Genomic DNA, 20,315 nt, shown 5'->3' with positions numbered 1-20,315 from the left:
CTCTGCTGTCTTCAATCAAGATCTCACGATCACTGCCTTATTGCCTGCATCCGTAATGGGTCTGCGACCAAACGACCACCCCTCATCACTGTCAAACGCTTCCTAAAACACTTCTGCGAGCAGGCCTTTCTAATCGACCTGGCCGGGGTATCCTGGAATGACATTGACCTCATCCCGTCAGTAGATGATGCCTGGCTATTCTTTAAAAGTGCCTTCCTCACCATCTTAAATAAGCATGCCCCACTCAAAAAATGTTGAACTAGGAATAGATATAGTCCTTGGTTCACTCCAGACCTGTCTGCCCTTGACCAGCACAAAAACATCCTGTGGCGTTCTGCATTAGCATCGAATAGCCCCCGTGATATGCAACTTTTCAGGGAAGTTAGGAACAAATATACACAGGCAGTTAGAAAAGCTTTTTCAAACAGAAATTTGCATCCTGTAGTACTAACTCAAAAAGTTCTGGGACACTGTAAAGTCCATGGAGAATAAGAGCACCTCCTCCCAGCTGCCAACTGCTCTGAGGCTAGGAAACACTTATCACCGATAAATCCACTATAATTGAGAATTTCAATAAGCATTTCTCTACGGCTGGCCATGCTTTTCACCTGGCTACCCCTACCCCGGTCAACTGCTCGGCACCCTCCACAGCAACCCGCCAAAGCCCCCACCATTTCTCCTTCACCCAAATCCAGATAGCTGATGTTCTGAAAGAGTTGCAAAATCTGGACCCATACAAATCAGCCGGGCTAGACAATCTGGACCCTCTCTTTCTAAAATTATCTGCCGAAATTGTTGCAACCCCTATTACTAGCCTGTTCAACCTCTCTTTCGTATCGTCTGAGATTCCCAAAGATTGGAAAGCTGCCGCGGTCATCCCCCTCTTCAAAGGGGGTGACACTCTAGACCCAAACTGCTACAGACCTATATCTATCCTACCCTGTCTTTCTAAGGTCTTCGAAAGCCAAGTTAACAAACAGATTACCGACCATTTCGAATCCCACCGTACCTTCTCCGCTATGCAATCTGGTGTCAGAGCTGGTCATGGGTGCACCTCAGCCACGCTCAAGGTCCTAAACGACATCATAACCGCCATCGATAAGAGACATTACTGTGCAGCCGTATTCATCGACCTGGCCAAGGCTTTCGACTCTGTCAATCACCACATTCTTATTGGCAGACTCGACAGCCTTGGTTTCCCAAATGATTGCCTCGCCTGGTTTACCAACTACTTCTCTGATAGAGTTCAGTGTGTCAAATCGGAGGGCCTGCTGTCCGGACCTCTGGCAGTCTCTATGGGTGTGCCACAGGGTTCAATTCTCAGGCTGACTCTCTTCTCTGTATACATCAATGATGTTGCTCTTGCTGCTGGTGATTCTCTGATCCACCTCTATGCAGACGACACAATTCTGTATACTTCTGGCCCCTCTTTGGACACTGTGTTAACTAACCTCCAGACGAACTTCAATGCCATACAACTCTCCTTCCGTGGCCTCCAACTGCTCTTCAACGCAGGTAAAACTAAATGCATGCTATTCAATCGATCGCTGCCCGCTCCTGCTCGCCCGTCCAGCATCACTACTCTGGACGGCTCTGACTTAGAATACGTGGACAACTACAAATACCTGGGTGTCTGGTTAGACTGTAAACTCTCCTTCCAGACTCACATTAAGCATCTCCAATCCAAAATTAAATCTAGAATCGGCTTCGTATATCGCAACAAAGCATCCTTCACTCATGCTGCCAAACACACCCTCGTAAAACTGACCATCCTACCGATCCTCGACTTCGGTGATGTCATCTATAAAATATCCTCCAACACTCTACTCAACAAACTGGATGCAGTCTATCACAGTGCCATCCGTTTTGTCACCAAAGCCCCATACACTACCCACCATTGCGACCTGTACGCTCTCGTTGGTTGGCCCTCGCTTCATTCTCGTCACCAAACCCACTGGCTACAGTTTATCTACAAGTCTCTGCTAGGTAAAGCCCCGCCTTATCTCACCTCGCTGGTCACCATAGCAGCACCCACCTGTAGCACACACTCCAGCAGGTATATCTCACTGGTCACCCCCAAAGCCAATTCCTCCTTTGGCTGCCTTTCCTTCCAGTTCTTTGCTTTCAATGACTGGAACGAACTGCAAAAATCTCTGAAGCTGGAGACTCGTATCTCCCTCACTAGCTTTAAGCACCAGCTGTCAGAGCAGCTCACAGATCACTGCACCTGTACATAGCCCATCTATAAACAGCCCATCTATCTACCTACCTCATCCCCATACTGTATTTATTTATTTATCTTTCTCCTTTGCACCCCAGTATCTCTACTTGCACATTCATCTTCTGCACATCTACCGTTCCAGTGTTTAATTGCTATATTGTAATTACTATATTGTAATTACTTCGCCACCATGGCCTATTTATTGCCTTAACTTACCTCATTTGCACTCACTGTATATAGACTTTTTGTTTTCTTTTGTTCTACTGTATTATTGACTGTATGTTTTGTTTATTCCATGTGTAACTCTGTGTTGTTGTATGTGTCGAATTGCTACGCTTTATCTTGGCCAGGTCGCAGTTGCAAATGAGAACTTGTTTTCAACTAGCCTACCTGGTCAAATAAAGGTGAAATATATATATTTTTTAATTCACTACTCTCTTTCTCGCATTTAATGTTTAAAAAAGACTACAAATCTTTATTTTTTAATAATTGAACTAAACCGAACAGACCTAAAAAAAGCACTATTCACACAACCACACAACCACACACACAACCACACAGACCCACACAGGCACACACACCACCACACAGACCCACACAAGCACACACACAATCACACAGACTCACACACACACAACCACAGACCGACACAAGCACATACACAACCACACAGACCGACACAAGCACAAACACACACAAGCACACACAGAAACCCTCTCAAGCACACACACAATCACAAAGACCCACACAAGCGCACACACACACACAAGCACACACACAAACCCACTCAAGCACACACAATCACACAGACCCACACAAGCACACACACACAAACCCACACAAGCACACACACAATCAGACAGACCGACACAAGCACAAACACATCCTGATCTATGCTCATCAACCCTGCACTCACAGCAAACACACACACAATCTCCACTCTAACTATCTTATCTATCACTTACAATAAAAATACTTCAAAAAGTGATTCATTGTTTTTATTAGCTGCATCTTCACTGATCAGAAGTCTCTACCTTCTCCTCTCTCTCCCTTTCCCTCTCTCTACTTATCTCTATTTCTCTCCGTCTCTGTCTCATTAATCAGAGTACCAGAGTGGAGCTCCACACAAGCTGGTTGATGGGTATCTGAGCCCCAGTTGGAGACCTCTAGGATGGGAAATCATCTTAGCCCTTTCCCCTGGGAGCGACATTCTAACACAATATTACTGGGCGTATAAGAGGAGAGGAAAGGAGAGATGAGTTCAAGTAGGGGTGAGGAAAGTGGAAGAGGGGGAATAGGAGGATCAAATCTTATCACACCCTGCTATCCCTCTATCTGTTCTCTCTATTTGAATCACTCTCTCCCTCCATCATCATCACTCTCTCTACTACCCCTCTCTTTACCTCCATCTAACACATATGTCCTACCAATTACCTATACTTTAGGTTGTTATGATGTACAGTTGAAGTCGGAAGTTTACATACACCTTAGCCAAATACATTTAAACTCAGTTTTTCACAATTCCTGACATTTAATCCTAGTAAAAATTCCCTGTCTTAGGTCAGTTAGGATCACCACTTTATTTTAAGAATATGAAATGTCAGAATAATAATAGAGAGAATGCTTTTATTTCTTTCATCCCATTCCCAGTGGGTCAGAAGTTTACATACACTCAGTTAATATTTGGTAGCATTGCCTTTAAATTGATTAACTTGGGTCAAATGTTTCAGGTAGCCTTCCACAAGCTTCCCACAAAAAAGTTGGGTGAATTTTGGGCCATTTCTCCTGACAGAGCTGGTGTAACTGAGTCAAGTTTGTAGGCCTCCTTGCTCGCACACGCTTTTTCAGTTCTGCCCACACATTTTCTATGGGATTGAGGTCAGAGCTTTGTGATGGCCACTCCAATACCTTGACTTTGTTGTCCTTAAGCCATTTTGCAACAACTTTGGAAGTATGCTTAGGGTCATTGTCCATTGGGAAGACCCATTTGCGACCAAGCTTTAACTTCCTGACTGATGTCTTGAGATGTTGCTTCAATATATCCACATCATTTTCCTCCCTCATGATGCCATCTATTTTATGAAGTGCACCAGTCCCTCCTGCAACAAAGCACCCCCACAACATGATGCTGCCACCCTGTGCTTCACGGTTGGGATGATGTTCTTCGGCTTGCAAGCATCCCCCTTTTTCCTCCAAACATAACAATGGTCATTATGGCCAAACAGTTCTATTTTTGTTTCATCAGACCAGAGGACATTTCTCCAAAAAGTACGATCTTTGTCCCCATGTGCAGTTGCAAACCGTAGTCTGGCTTTTTAATGGCGGTTTTTGAGCAGTGGCTTCTTCCTTGTTGAGCGGCCTTTCAGGTTATGTCGATATAGGACTCGTTTTACTGTGGCTATAGATACTTTTGTACTTGTTTCCTCCAGCATCTTCACAAGGACCTTTGCTGTTGTTCTGGGATTGATTTGCACTTTTCGCACCAAAGTACGTTCATCTCTAGGAGACAGAATTTGTCTCCTTCCTGAGCGGTTTGACGGCTGCTTGGTTCCATGGTGTTTTTACTTGCATACTATTGTTTGTACAGATGAACGTGGAACCTTCAGGAGTTTGGAAATTGATTGAGGAAGAACCAGACTTGTGGAGGTCTACAATTATTTTTCTGAGATCTTGGCTGATTTCTTTTGATTTTCCCATGATGTCAAGCAAAGAGACACTGAGTTTGAAGGTAGGCTTTGAAATACACCCACTGGGAACGTGATGAAAGAAATAAAAGCTGAAATAAATCATTCTTGCTACTATCTGACATTTCACATTCTTCAAATAAAGTGGTGATCCTAACTGACCTAAGACAGGGAATTTTTACTAGGATTAAATGTCAGGAATTGTGAAACTGAGTTTAGGTGTATTTGGCTAAGGTGTATGTAAACTTCCGACTTCAACAGTATGTACACAAGTATTCAGACCACTTGACTTTTTCCATTTTGTTACGTTACAGGCTTATTCTAAAAATGATTGTTTATTTCCCCTCATCAATCTGCACACAATACCCCATAATGACAAAGCAAAAACAAATTAAATAATACATTTACATAAGTTTTCAGACCCTTTACTCAATACTTCGTTGAAGCACCTTTGGCAGCGATTACAGCCATGATTATTTTTGGATATGACGCTACAAGCTTGGCACACCTGTATTTGGGGAGTTTCTCATATTCTTCTCGGCATATCCTCTCAAGGTATGTACAGCTATTTTCAGGCATCTCCAGAGATGTTCTTTCGGGTTCAAGTACAGTCTCAAGGACATTCAGAGACTTTCAGAGTCTCGTAGCCACTCCTGCGTTGTCTTGGCTGTGTGCTTACGGTTGTTGTCCTGTTGAAAGGTGAACCTTTGCCCCAGTCTGAGGTCTTGAGCGCTCTGGAGCAGGTTTTCATCAAGGATCTCTCTGTACTTTGCTTTCCCTCGATCCTGACTAGTCTCCCAGTCCCTGCCGCTAATACCATTCTTCACCCTAGAGATAGTGCCACGTTTCCTCCAGTAGTGACACTTGGCATTCAGGCCAAAGAGTTCAATCTTGGTTTGATCATTTAACAAACTCCAAGCGGGCTGTCATGTGCCTTTTACTGAGGAGTGGCTTCAGTAAAGAGATGGTTGTCCTTCTGGAAAGTTCTGTCAGAGTGACCATCGGGTTCTTGGTCATCTCCCTGACCAAGGCTCTTGTCCCGATTGCTCAGTTTGGCCGGGAGGCCAGCTCTAGGAAGAGTCTTGGTGGTTCCAAACTTCTTCCATTTAAGAATGATGAAGGCCACTGTGTTCTTGGATCCTTCAATGCTGCAGAAATGTTTTGGTACCCTTCCCCAGATCTATGTGGCTTTCCAAATCATATGCAATCAATTGAATTTACCACAGGTGGACTCCAATCAAGTTGTAGATACATCTCAAGGATGATCAATAGAAACAGGATGCACCTGAGCTCAATTTCGAGTCTCATTGCTAAGGGTCTGAGTACTTATGTAAATAAATAAGTATTTAACCCATCATTGCACTGAGACTGCACTTGTGAAGGTGGTAAATTACCTTTTAATGGCATCAGACCGAGGCTCTGCATCTGTCCTCGTGCTCCTAGACCTTAGTGCTGCTTTTGATACCATCGATCACCACGTTCTTTTGGAGAGATTGGAAACCCAAATTGGTCAACACTGACAAGTTCTGGCCTGGTTTAGATCTTATCTGTCGGAAAGATATCAGTTTTTCTCTGTGTATGGTTTGTCTTCTGACAAATCAACTGTACATTTCAGTGTTCCTCAAGGTTCCTTTTTAGGTCCACTATTGTTTTCACTATATATTTTACTTCTTGGTGATGTCATTCGGAAACACAATGTCAACTATCACTGCTATCCAGGCGACACACAGCTGTACATTTCGATGAAACATGGTGAAGCCCCAAAATTGCTCTCCCTGGAAGCCTGTGTTTCAGACATAAGGAAGTGGATGGTGGCAAATGTTCTACTTTTAAACTCAGACAAAACAGAGATGCTAGTTCTAGGTCCTAAGAAACAAAGAGATCTTCTGTTGAATCTGACAATTCATCTTGATGGTTGTACAGTCGTCTCAAATAAAACTGTGAAGGACCTCAGTGTTACTTTGGACCCTGATCTCTCTTTTGACGAACATATCAAGACTGTGTCAAGGACAGCTTTTTTCCATCTATGTAACATCTCAAAAATCAGGAACTTTCTGTTCAAAAATGATACAGAAAAATTAATCCATGCTTTTGTCACTTCTAGATTAGACTACTGCAATGCTCTACTGTCCGGCTACCTGAATAAAGCACTAAATAAACTTCAGTTAGTGCTTAACACGGCTGCTAGAATCTTGACTAGAACCAAAAAATTTGATCATATTACTCCAGTGCTAGCTTCCCTACACTGGCTTCCTGTTAAGGCAAGGGCTGATTTCAAGGTTTTACTGCTAACCTACAAAGCATTACATGGGCTTGCTCCTACCTATCTTTCCGATTTGGTCCTGCCGTACATACCTACACGTACGCTACGGTCACAAGACGCAGGCCTCCTAATTGTCCCTAGAATTTCTAAGCAAACGGCAGGAGGAAGGGCTTTCTCCTATAGAGCTCCATTTTTATGGAATGGTCTGCCTACCCATGTGAGAGACGCAGACTCAGTCTCAACCTTTAAGTCTTTACTGAAGACTTATCTCTTCAGTAGGTCCTATGATTAAGTATAGTCTGGCCCAGGAGTGTGAAGGTGAACGGAAAGGCTGGAGCAACGAACCGCCCTTGCTGTCTCTGCCTTGTCGGTTCCCCTCTTCCCACTGGGATTCTCTGCCTCTAACCCTTTTACAGGGGCTGAGTCACTGACTTACTGGTGTTCTTCCATGCCGTCCATGGGAGGGGTGCGTCACTTGAGTAGGTTGAGCCACTGACGTGGTCTTCCTGTCTGGGTTGGCGCCCCCCCTTGGGTTGTGCCGTGGCAGACATCTTTGTGGGCTATACTCGGCCTTGTCTTCGGACGGTAAGTTGGTGGTTGTAGATATCCCTCTAGTGGTGTGGGGGCTGTGCTTTGGCAAAGTGGGTGGGGTTATATCCTGCCTGTTTGGCCCTGTCCGGGGGTATCATCGGATGGGGCCACAGTGTCTTCTGATCCCTCCTGTCTCAGCCTCCAGTATTTATGCTGCAGTAGTTTATGTGTCGGGGGGCTAGGGTCAGTCTGTTACATCTGGAGTATTCTCTTGTCTTATCCAGTGTCCTGTGTGAATGTAAATATGCTCTCTCTAATTCTCTCTTTCTTTCTTTCTTTCTTTCTCTCGGAGGACCTGAGCCCTAGGACTACCTGGCATGATGACTCCTTGCTGTCCCCAGTCCACCTGGCCATGCTGCTGCTCCAGTTTCAACTGTTCTGCCTGCGGCTACGGAACCCTGACCTGTTCACCGGACGTGCTTGTTGCACCCTCGACAATTACTATGATTATTATTATTTGACCATGCTGGTCATTTACGAACATTTTAACATCTTGACCATGTTCTGTTATAATATCCACCCGGCACAGCCAGAAGAGGACTGGCCACCCCTCATAGCCTGGTTCCTCTCTAGGTTTCTTCCTAGGTTTTTGGCCTTTCTCAGGAGTTTTTCCTAGGGAGTTTTTCCCAGCCACCGTGCTTCTTTCACATGCATTGCTTGCTGTTTGGGGTTTTAGGCTGGGTTTCTGTACAGCACTTTGAGATTTCAGCTGATGTACGAAGGGCTATATAAATAAATTTGATTTGATTTGATTTGATTTGGAGTATTTTTCCTGTCTTATCCGGTGTCCTGTGTGAATTTAAGTATGCTCTCTCTAATTCTCTCTCTTTCTCTCTTTCTCTCAGAGGACCTAGGCCCTAGGACCATGCCTCAGGACTACCTGGCCTGATGACTTCTTGCTGTCCCCAGTCCACCTGACCGTGCTCTTGCTCCAGTTTCAACTGTTCTGACTGCGGCTATGGAACCTTAACCTGTTCACTGGACGTGCTGCCTTGTCCCAGGCCTGCTGTTTTCAACTCTCTAGAGACAGCAGTTGCGGTAGAGATACTCTGAATGATCGGCTATGACAAGCCAACTGACATTTACTCCTGAGGTGCTGACCTGTTGCACCCTCTACAACCACTGTGATTATTATTATCTGACCCTGCTGGTCATCTCTGAACATTTGAACATCTTGGCCATGTCCTGTTATAATCTCCAACCGGCACAGCCAGAAGAGGACTGGCCACCCCTCATAGCCTGGTTCCTCTCTAGGTTTCTTCCTAGGTTTCGGCCTTTCTAAGGAGTTTTTTTCCCTAGCCACCGTGCTTCTACACCTGCATTGCTTACTGTTTGGGGTTTTAGGCTGGGTTTTTGTACAGCACTTTGTGACATCAGCTGATGTAAGAAGGGCTTTATAAATACATTTGATTGATTGATGTTTATTTATTTATTTTTATTTGCAAACATTTCTAAAAACCTGTTTTCACTTCATCATGATGGGGTAGTGTGTGCAGATTGATGAGGATTTAATTTTTTTTATCCATTTTAGAATAAGGCTGTAACGTAACAAAATGTGGAAAAAGTCATGGGATCTGAATACTTTCCAAATGCGCTGTATATAACAGTGGTTTCCAGTTGATCTAGTAGAACTGATCCCTGGCCCACATGGAGGAGTCCAAGCACTCCGCCATAGTGCAGGATTTCATTTCCAACTCAGCTTGATTTGGGTGGAGCCGCCAGCCATGTCAGAAAGTGCATTAAGGAGGGAGATGAAAATCAAGATTCAGTAATTTTTTCAAGGGTGCAGTTAGAGTGGAAAGTTAGTAGGTTGGAGAATTAGGGTGGCGAGTTGGTGAATAAAGTGCACAGTGTTATGGTGTTTAGGGTGCCGACTTAGCGCATAGTGAAAGTAGATTGAGTCTGAAGTTATCAGTGTTGGACCAAGCGATCATGGGACCTGGGGGTACCACTTTTTCCAGACCTGGGAGTTAGTTCTGAGGATAAATAGTTTGTTTTAGCTTGAACATGAGCATCTACAGATATACAAACTCTAAAAGGAGAATGGTGTAATAACACGCTGTTAAACACAACACACACTCCCCCGCCTCAACATTTGCTTGTTAGCAGACACACCCTCTCCACTGCAATTACAGGACTGTAGGGGCCCGGTTTCCATGACAACAATTATCACTTTGATCCTCCAATCAGGGGGTGGCCTCAACAGTAAATGTGCTTAATGAAGTAAGTGGTGGCACTGGCTCGTGATGACAGGCTGTGTGTTTTTGTGTAACGGACACCACGCTGCTTGCTTCCTGCAGAAGCGGTACTCAAACCCATAACCTCTGCCCTGCTAGCGCATGAATGCCCTCCTGAAGCGTCTGTCTACCTGTCGCGCCACATGAAGAGCTAACTTTTGGGACACTTCAAGCTGAGGAGTGTTTCACACATCCCCATGTGCTACAATCAAGTTATATTCTAGTGCTTGGCTAGGCAGACGGTTGTTCGCACACACGAGCGGTGTGGGTGAAATTATTAGATTTTTTTTGCAACTCTCGTGTACTGCAACATGGCAGGTGAGGTTTGGATGAAAGAGAGACAGAGGAAAAAAAGAGAGGTGGGGTGTGTGGGTGGGAGACTGACAGGCTAGAGATTACACCGATCTGCTCTATCTGTATGCAGACTATGCTGTCTGCCTTCACCGTAATAACCACCATGCTAATATTGACATTGTTGATAGAGGTTAATAATTGAAAGTGTTGACTATTTATCTCTCTCTGTGTGTGTAATCTTTCCATATTCAGGCAGCCTGCAGGCCAGTGCTTTTGTTCCCATCTCTCAGCTGCGTATCAAATAGAAAAATACACGTGTTAATGAGCCGGACGTGATGGGTGGCATGTGTGCATGTTGGCGTGTCAATAGGCTAATGAGCAACAGCTTGATACAACCTCATTGTGTATGTGTCTGGGAATAAGTTAAACAGACCATCAGCTATCCTTCACAATCAGTTACAGCCAGATGTCATTGAAGTGGCCAAGGCGTCGGGGGCCAACTTTAACTTTCCCAAAAGAGACACCGAAATACAGCGATGTACCCAGAGAACCTGTAGTGAGAGAACACACACACACACACACAAAAAGAAATACAGCCGGGTCAGGGAAAGGAAGGTCTGACTGACTCGGATGCATCGGGCTGACCTGACCCTAGTAGCCCGGGGCTGGAGCTGACAGGAGGCTCTTGCAGCAGACATGCCCATAGACATTAAGCCCTCCATGGGGTGGATGACAGGGTCAGACACCCTGGACCTCAAGGAGGGGAGACCAGGCCAGCAGCAGCCTGAAGGCAGGACAGTTTCCTCCACATCAGACCTCTGTGTCTCGGAAAGAAGGAGAGAAGAGAGAGACAGGAGTTGCATTGCAATAGAGTGAGAGTGAGCGAGAGAGAAAAAGGAATGAGAAGGAAAGAAGAGCAGTAAACAAGTAGCATCCTCTCTGCATCTTAAAGTCAGCACAGCTTACGTAATCCTCCTGGGTTCTCCTTCCTAAACCCATAGCCTTTCTCCCTCCTTTCTATATACCTCTTCACCTCACTATGCATTCACCCTCTCCCTTATCACTCATCATATCCCCCCTCTTTTTCTCTCTACACCCTCCCAACCTCTTTTCCTTCAGTATAAATCATTTCCCAGGTTGCCCTGCTCAAGTCTGGCATTTCTCAGACCTGTAGGACGTGACTGTCCTTCTCTCTTCCAACCCCTCCCTCCCCCTTCATCCTATCCACTCTTCCTCCTCTCAAACTCTCCCCTCTAAGTGAGAGTAAATTAGTAGTAATGTGTAGAGGAGAGGGCAGTAATGAAGGACCAGTAATGATTCCTAAATACGCAGAAAAAAGCATACATACACACACAATGATTAATTGGGCATCACTGTCCTTTCCTTTTGGTAACCATGGAAACTCAACTTCATAGGCCACAGGGGATTATAGCCCTGGGCAAATCTCCAATGACAACCTAAACCTAGGCTATTCCCTCTCCATTTAGTTGCCCTATATGGGGATCAGGGTGCCATTTAAATGTAGTGCACTCTATGGGGGATATGGTGTCATTTAAAAGGAGTGCACTATACAGAATGTGTCATTTGAGACACAGTTGGTGCCTTTGAAAGAATCCACATATTTCTGGCCACAATAGCATCATCAGCACTGTGGTAAGACTTGGGTCATCATCAACATACTATGAAAGAGAATGGAATAACACTAATGAGACTATGATTCAAGACTAAAAAACTGAGACATTTGTTGATGTTCTGTCTGATACAGGATGAATTGTGGCGAGAGCATGACAGAGATGTAGATGAGCTTGAAACAAACAGCTGTTCCTCTCTCCAAACTAACCAGCTCAATGACTCCCTTACAAAGTCTGAAGAACTAGCCAGATGAGATGTGGTTTTATAATGACACCAATCGGTCAGTGCCTGAATAACATCCGATGTCATTTTATAGGATGTCTATGGAACATCTGAAGAAAAACACAAAACTGGGATAATCTGGTGGTAAATATTACCCTCTGCTGGTGACTCCACAAGTTACAGAAGCAAGTCATATCGAATCAAATCAAATATGATGTCGCATGCACCGAATACAACATCGTGAAATGCTTACTTAGAAGCCCTTAACCATCAATGCAGTGAAGAAAATATTTACTAAATCACCTAAAGTAAAAAATTAAAAAGTAACAATAATGAGGCTATATACAGTGGGTACCAGTACCGAGTCAATGTGCGGGGATACAGGTTAGTTGAGGTAATTTGTACAGGTAGGGGTAAAGTGACTATGCATAGATAATAAACAGTGAGTAGCAGCAGTGTAAAAACAAAGGGGGGGGGGGTAAATACAAATTCTTCGGGTGGCCATTTGATTAGCGGCTCAGCAGTTTTATGGCTTGGGGATAGAAGCTGTTCAGGAGCCTTTTGCAAGTAGACTTGGCTCTCTGGCACCAATTACCTTGCAGAGTCTATGACCATTTTTTGGGCCTTCCTCTGATATCTCCTACTATATAGGCACTGGATGGCAGGAAGCTTGGACGTACTCACTACCCTCTGTTGCGCCTTATGGTCGGATGCAGAGTAGTTGCCATACCAGGGTTGATGCAACTGGTCAGGATGCTCTCGATGATGCAGATTTACAACTTTTTGAGGATCTGGGGACCCATGCCAAATCTTTTCAGTCTCCTGAGGGGGAAAAGGCATTGCCGTGCCCTCTTTACAACTGTCTTGGTGTGTTTGGACAATGATAGTTTGTTGGTAATGTGGACACTAAGGAACTTGAAACTCTCGACCCGCTCCACTACAGCCCCGTCGATGTGAATAGGGGTGTGTTCGGACCACACTGCCAGGTCTCTGACCTCCCTATAGGCTGTCTCATTGTTGTCGGTGATCAGGCTTATCACTGTTGTGCCGTCAGCTAACTTAATGATGGTGTAGGAGTTGTGCTTGGCCACGCAGTTGTGGGTGAACAGCGAGTACAGAAGGGGACTAAGCACTCACCCCTGAGGTGCCCCTGTGTTGAGGATCAGCGTGGCAGATGTGTTGTTGCCTACCATTACCACCTGGGTGCAACGCATCAGGAAGTCTAGGATTCAGTTGCAGAGGGAGGTGTTTAGTCCCAGGGTCCTTAGCTTAGTGATGACTCTTGTGGGCACTACGGTGTTTAACGCTGAGCTGTAGTCAATGAACAGCATTCTCACATAGGTGTTCCTTTTATCCCGGTGAGAAAGGGCAGTGTGGAGTGCAATTGAGATTGCATCATCTGTGGATTTGTTGGTCTGGTATGCGAATTGGAGTGGGTCTAGGGTTTCTGGGATGATGGTGTTGATGTGAGCCATGACCAGCCTTTTAAAGCACTTTATGGCTACCGACGTAAGTGCTACGGGGTGGTAGTCATTTAGGCAGGTTACCTTTGCTTTCTTGGGCACAGGGACTATGGTGGTCTGCTTGAAACGTACAGTTGAAGTCAGAAGTTTACATACACTTAGGTTGGAGTCATTAAAACTCATTTTTCAAGCACTCCACAAATTTCTTGTTAACAAACTATAGTTTTGGCAAGTTGGTTAGGACATCTACTTCGTGCGTGACACACGTAATGTTTACAACAATTGTTTACAGACAGATTATTTCACTTATAATTCACTGTATCATAATTCCAGTGGGTCAGAAGATTACATACACTAAGTTGACGGTGCCTTTAAACAGCTTGGAAAATTCCAGAAAATGTCATTCTGATTCTGATAGGCTAATTGACATCATTTAGTCAATTGGAGGTGTACCTGTGAATGTTTTTCAAGGTCTACCTTCAAACTCAGTGCCTCTTTGCTTGACATCATGTGAAAATTAAAAGAAATCAGCCAAGATCTCAGAAAAAAAATTGTAGACCTCCACAAGTCTGGTTCTTCCTTGGGAGCAATTTCCAAACGCATGAAGGTACCACATTCATCTGTACAAACAATAGTATGCAAATATAAACACCATGGGACCACGCAGCTGTCATACCACTCAAGAAGGAGACACATTCTGTCTCCTAGAGATGAATGTACTTTGGTGAGAAAAGTGCAAATCAATCCCAGAACAACAGCAAAGGACCTTGTGAAGATGCTGGAGGAAACAGGTACAAAGGTATCTATATCCACAGTAAAACAAGTCCTATATCGACATAACCTGAAAGGCCGCTCAGCAAGGAAGAAGCCACTGCTCCAAAACCACCATAAAAAAGCCTGACTACGGTTTGCAACTGCACATGGGGACAAAGATCATACTTTTTGGATACATTTCCTCTGGTCTGATGAAACAAAAATAGAATTGTTAGGCCATAATGACCATTGTAATGTTTGGAGGAAAAAGGGGGAGGCTTGCAAGTTGAAGAACACCATCCCAACTGTGAAGCACGGGGGTGGTAGCATCATGTTGTGGGGGTGCTTTGCTGCAGTAGGGACTGGTGCACTTCACAAAATAGATGGCATCATGAGGGAGGAAAATTATGTGGATATATTGACGCAACATCTATGTGATGAAAGAAATAAAAGCTGACATAAATAATTCTCTCTACTACTATTCAGACATTTCACATTCTTAAAATAAAGTGGTGATCCGATTTGGTCCTGCCGTACATACCTACACGTACGCTACGGTCACAAGACGCAGGCCTCCTAATTGTCCCTAGAATTTCTAAGCAAACGGCTGGAGGTAGGGCTTTCTCCTATAGAGCTCCATTTTTATGGAATGGTCTGCCTACCCATGTGAGAGACGCAGACTCAGTCTCAACCTTTAAGTCTTTACTGAAGACTTATCTCTTCAGTAGGTCCTATGATTAAGTATAGTCTGGCCCAGGAGTGTGAAGGTGAACGGAAAGGCTGGAGCAACGAACCGCCCTTGCTGTCTCTGCCTTGTCGGTTCCCCTCTTCCCACTGGGATTCTCTGCCTCTAACCCTTTTACAGGGGCTGAGTCACTGACTTACTGGTGTTCTTCCATGCCGTCCATGGGAGGGGTGCGTCACTTGAGTAGGTTGAGCCACTGACGTGGTCTTCCTGTCTGGGTTGGCGCCCCCCCCTTGGGTTGTGCCGTGGCGGACATCTTTGTGGGCTATACTCGGCCTTGTCTTCGGACGGTAAGTTGGTGGTTGTAGATATCCCTCTAGTGGTGTGGGGGCTGTGCTTTGGCAAAGTGGGTGGGGTTATATCCTGCCTGTTTGGCCCTGTCCGGGGGTATCATCGGATGGGGCCACAGTGTCTTCTGATCCCTCCTGTCTCAGCCTCCAGTATTTATGCTGCAGTAGTTTATGTGTCGGGGGGCTAGGGTCAGTCTGTTACATCTGGAGTATTCTCTTGTCTTATCCGGTGTCCTGTGTGAATGTAAATATGCTCTCTCTAATTCTCTCTTTCTTTCTTTCTTTCTTTCTTTCTCTCGGAGGACCTGAGCCCTAGGACTACCTGGCATGATGACTCCTTGCTGTCCCCAGTCCACCTGGCCATGCTGCTGCTCCAGTTTCAACTGTTCTGCCTGCGGCTACGGAACCCTGACCTGTTCACCGGACGTGCTTGTTGCACCCTCGACAATTACTATGATTATTATTATTTGACCATGCTGGTCATTTACGAACATTTTAACATCTTGACCATGTTCTGTTATAATATCCACCCGGCACAGCCAGAAGAGGACTGGCCACCCCTCATAGCCTGGTTCCTCTCTAGGTTTCTTCCTAGGTTTTTGGCCTTTCTCAGGAGTTTTTCCTAGGGAGTTTTTCCCAGCCACCGTGCTTCTTTCACATGCATTGCTTGCTGTTTGGGGTTTTAGGCTGGGTTTCTGTACAGCACTTTGAGATTTCAGCTGATGTACGAAGGGCTATATAAATACATTTGATTTGATTTTGATTTGATTTGATCCTAACTGACCTAAGACAGCAAATTTTTACTAGGATTAAATGTCAGGAATTGTGAAATACTGAGTTTAAATGTATTCGGCTATGGTGTATGTAAACTTCCGACTTCAAGTGTAGATATTACAGACTAGTTCAGGGAGAGGTTGAAAATGTCAGTGAAGACACTTGCCAGTTGGTCCGCGCATGCTCTGAGTACACGTCCTGGTAATCCGTCTGGCCCCATGACCTTGTGAATTTTGACCTGTTTAAAGGTCTTGCTCAAATCGGCTACGGAGAATGTGATCACACAGTCTTCCGGAAAAGTTGGTGCTCTCATGCATGCTTCAGTGTTGCTTGCCTTGAAGCAATAATAAAAAAGGCATTTAGACTGTCAGGTAGGCTCGCGTCACTGGGCAGCTCGCGGCTGGGTTTCCCTTTGTAGTCCGTAATAGTTTACAAGCCCCATCACATCCGACGAACGTCAGTGCCGGCGTAGTAGGATTCAATCTTAGTCCTGTATTGACACTTTGCTTATTGATGGTTCGTCTGAGGGCATAGCGGGATTTCTTATAAGCGTCCGGGTTAGTGTCCCACTCAGTGTCCCACTCCTTGAAAGCGGCAGCTCTAGCCTTTAGCTCAGTACGGATGTTGCCTGTAATCCATGGCTTCTGGTTGGGATATATACGTACGGTCACTGTGGGGACGACGTCGTCGATGCACTTATTGATGAAGCCGGTGACTGAGGTGGTATACTCCTCAATGACATTGGATGAATCCCAGAACATATTCCAGTCTGTGCTAGCAAAACAGTCATGTAGCGTAGCATCCGCGTCATCTGACCACTTCCGTATTGAGCGAGTCACTGGTACTTCCTGCTTTAGTTTTTGCTTGTAAACAGGAATCAGAATAGAATTATGGTCAGATTTGCCAAAAGGAGGCTGAGGGAGAACTTTGTACGCGTCTCTGTGTGTGGAGTATTGGTGGTCTAGAGTTTTTTTCCTCCTCTGGTTGCATGTAACATGCTGGTAGAGATGAGGTAAAACAGATTTGTCTGCCTGGATTAAAATCCCCATCCACTAGTAGCGCCGCTTCTGGATGAGCATTTTTCTTGTTTGCTTATGGCCTTATACAGTCTTGGTGCCAGCATCGGTTTTGTGATATACGGCTATGAAAAATATTGATAAACTCTCTTTGTAGATAGTGTGGTCTACGGCTTATCATGAGGTACTGTACCTCAGGCAAGCAATACCTCGAGACTTTCTTAATATTAGACATCGCGCACCAGCTGCTATTGACAAATAGACACACCCCCACCCCTTTTCTTCCTGGACGTAGCTGTTGTCCTGCCGATGCACGGAAAACCCAGCCAATTGCATATTATCCGTGTCGTCGTTCAGCCACGACTTGGTGACCCAAAAGATGTTACCGTTTTTAATGTCCTATTGGTAGGATAGTCTTGGACGGAGCTCACCCAGTTTATTCTCCAATTGTTGTACGTTGGCCAATAGAATAGATGGTAGAGGAGGGTTACCCACTCACCCACAAATTATCACATGGCACCCAGAACTGTCCCCCCTGGACCTGTCTTTTTTTCATGTGAATGACAGGGATTTGGGCCTGGTCTGGGAGAAACAATATATCCTTCGCATCAGACTCATTAAAGAAAACAATCTTCGTCCAGTTACAAGTGAGTAATCGCTGTTCTGATATCCATAAGCTCTTTTCTGTCATAAGAGACAGAAGCAACAACATTATGTACAAAAGAAGTTAATGTGAAAAAAAACACAATTGGTTAGGAGCCTGTAAAACGTAATTTATCCCCTCCGTGCCATTAGCTTGCTCTTACAAAAAGCAGGGTACTATACATTACACATGGCACCACAATGAAAACTGTCAAAATAAGTGTGACAACCATAGTCCTTGAATATATGCACCGGCTTCTCAGATCCAGATGACCTAAATAATCTTAATTTTTGCTCGAGGGCCACATTGTGATTTCGAAATTCAACAGAGTGCCACTGATTGTGTGGACAGATTTGCTGGTCAAAACCAATTTAAGTCCTAGAAAACTGGCACTCATTTCTAATTATATAGGTCTATTATCATTTCTACATACTTTCCATCCGGTTTTAGGGATTTAGTATATATTTTTTAAATTTTAACACAGGCTGTATTTTGCCCACCCCTGACCTAAACCATCACGCTATTCTACATCACCACCGAAACAGCAAGAGGAGTTAAGGGAGTAGACTTTATTCATTTGATAAGACCAAGTATACAGTACATACATCAACGTAAACTGCTGTTTAAATGGAATTGCTTTTAAAAATAACATTGCGTCCCACACCGTTAGGCCTAGGCCTTCGGTAAGTTTTAAACAATAACTGGTCCTTTGATCACAGACTGACATTGAGGATAGCAGGTTAGATAGATTTTCAAGTAGATGCTAGGATGAGAAAGAAATTGGACAGCGAACACATGATTAAAATAAACCAAAGGGTACACACAGAGGCCCAACATTCTAATTTAGAACACCTAACTCCCAGTGCAAATACACTTCCTGAAAGAACAGATTTGACATCACCATCTAACCCCCTTCATCCAAAAGAAGCTGGAATCTTTCAGTGAATGTAATGTCATGTAAAGGTACTAGGAGATCTGTGTATGTATATAAGAGGGTGTGTGTTGGTGTGTATTTTAGTGGGGCAGCTCATGGGGCACCAGTTTGTAGTGGGAGCCACATGAGGGACAGCGCTGAGCATCGCCCTGATGGAGCCAGAACCACACCACTGCAGTGTTATCCTCCTCACCTAGAGAGAGAGAGGATGGAGAAAGTGAGAGAGAAGGGGAGAAAGGGTGGGAGTAAGATAGGAGGGAGAGATCAGTTGAAGGAGACATTAGATATGAGCAGGAAGGACAACCCTCAGACAGCCATGATAAATCAGAGTGGTACAGCTTCTGGCCACAGAACTACCAGACAGCTGTAGAAAGACTAATATAAAGCTAGTCACATACAGACACAGCCCACAATCCTCTTGGTGGTGATGGAGGGCACCAGATGGGGGTCGGCCTTTGAGCCAGCATACTCTTTGGGCTTCAACATGCTGTAGGGGTCCTGGAAAGAAATCACACAAGACAGGTTCAGTATTAGACCTAGGTATGACTTGGTGACATGGAGAACAAAGCACACAGAAACCTTGTAAGGATCCTAAATGTGGCTAGATAAAGTTAGAGGCATGTTGGGCCAATGCTGAGAGAAAAGAATATGATTACTGCCAAACTAATACTTGACATGTTAAACTATCGGTGTTACGTAAATGTTGGCTATGGCAACACAGCAGACGCAAATAATATTAATTTCATACAAATGTAATCTCGACTCACCGCGCCCTGTTGCGCAGCCTTCATAACGATCTTCTCCAGACCAGTGGCCTGCTCCTCGTCGGTGGGGATGCCTGAAAACATGTCATCAGTGTTAGCTAGCAAGGTTAACTAGTTAGTTGGCTAATCACTTAGTTGGCATTAGCTAGTTTATTAGCTAGCAAAATGAGCAGTGGGCTACTTCCGCGCTAGGCACATTGAATGATAGTCGACACGGATAGCTCGCTAACGCGCTAGCTAGAACCCTAAACTAAGGTACCATCTTTGACTTTGACAAAGGTCGCTATAAAAGGCAAAATAGCTCAATATTGGACATGAAAACATCTGCTCAGCTAGCTACTTAGCGAGAACAAAATGTGGACAGATTGAAAATTGTATTTTGATAAAACGAATATTGTGACAACTTGGCTAGGATGCCTTGCGCCATTGCCTGGCAATGCATCGCCTGTCCTTGGCAAGACATCAATATGTGAAATACGATGCTTCTCCCCAAAACCTCCACATTACCGACTCACCTCCAACCGCCATGCCGCGGGTGAGAGCAGGGATCGGGGCGGCCCGGCAAGTTGTAGCGGCCCTGACGGCCGAGCGAAGCAATAACCTTGCAGCCATTTCTCTTTCTGGTCGAAATACAACTGGCAGCACACTGATGACGCTTAATATTTACGTGACAGTCGCATTATTCTTACGTCTGTGCTCTTGTATTTAAAAAATAGACGCGTTCAAGGCTCTGGTGGTTGACTAACGTTACCTGAAAAGGTAGGCTATGCATTTACTTTATCATGCAAA

General features: G+C 44.7%; 1 protein-coding gene across 1 annotated transcript; it reads right to left on the bottom strand.

Moving 5' to 3' along the window:
• Positions 1-18,378: 18,378 nt before the first annotated feature.
• On the bottom strand, positions 18,379-20,190 carry LOC115159749 (cytochrome c oxidase subunit 5B, mitochondrial). The gene is made up of 4 exons (XM_029709778.1): positions 20,042-20,190; positions 19,530-19,600; positions 19,161-19,260; positions 18,379-18,955 (listed from the first exon to the last, which is right to left on the bottom strand). Exons 1-4 carry the CDS (start codon positions 20,136-20,138, stop codon positions 18,843-18,845), a joined length of 381 nt encoding a protein of 126 aa, XP_029565638.1. The 5' UTR covers positions 20,139-20,190; the 3' UTR covers positions 18,379-18,842.
• Positions 20,191-20,315: the final 125 nt, after the last annotated feature.

The sequence above is a fragment of the Salmo trutta genome, chromosome 23 (genome assembly GCF_901001165.1).
Source record: "Salmo trutta chromosome 23, fSalTru1.1, whole genome shotgun sequence".
Lineage (NCBI taxonomy): Eukaryota > Metazoa > Chordata > Actinopteri > Salmoniformes > Salmonidae > Salmo > Salmo trutta.
Note: the sequence above shows the minus strand (reverse complement) of the source record. Positions and strands in the feature narration are given on the sequence as shown.

What these genes read in the sequence shown, in the direction of transcription:
- LOC115159749 (XM_029709778.1), bottom strand. Translation starts at nt 20,138, where the DNA reads ATGGCTGCAAGGTTATTGCTTCGCTCGGCCGTCAGGGCCGCTACAACT. An exon ending in AGGCTGCGCAACAGGGCGCG is followed by an intron (nt 19,261 to 19,529) that starts GTGAGTCGAGAT and finishes ATTTCTTTCCAG; the next exon opens with GACCCCTACAGCATGTTGAA. An exon ending in GAGGATTGTGGGCTGTGTCT is followed by an intron (nt 18,956 to 19,160) that starts GTATGTGACTAG and finishes CTCTCTCTCTAG; the next exon opens with GTGAGGAGGATAACACTGCA.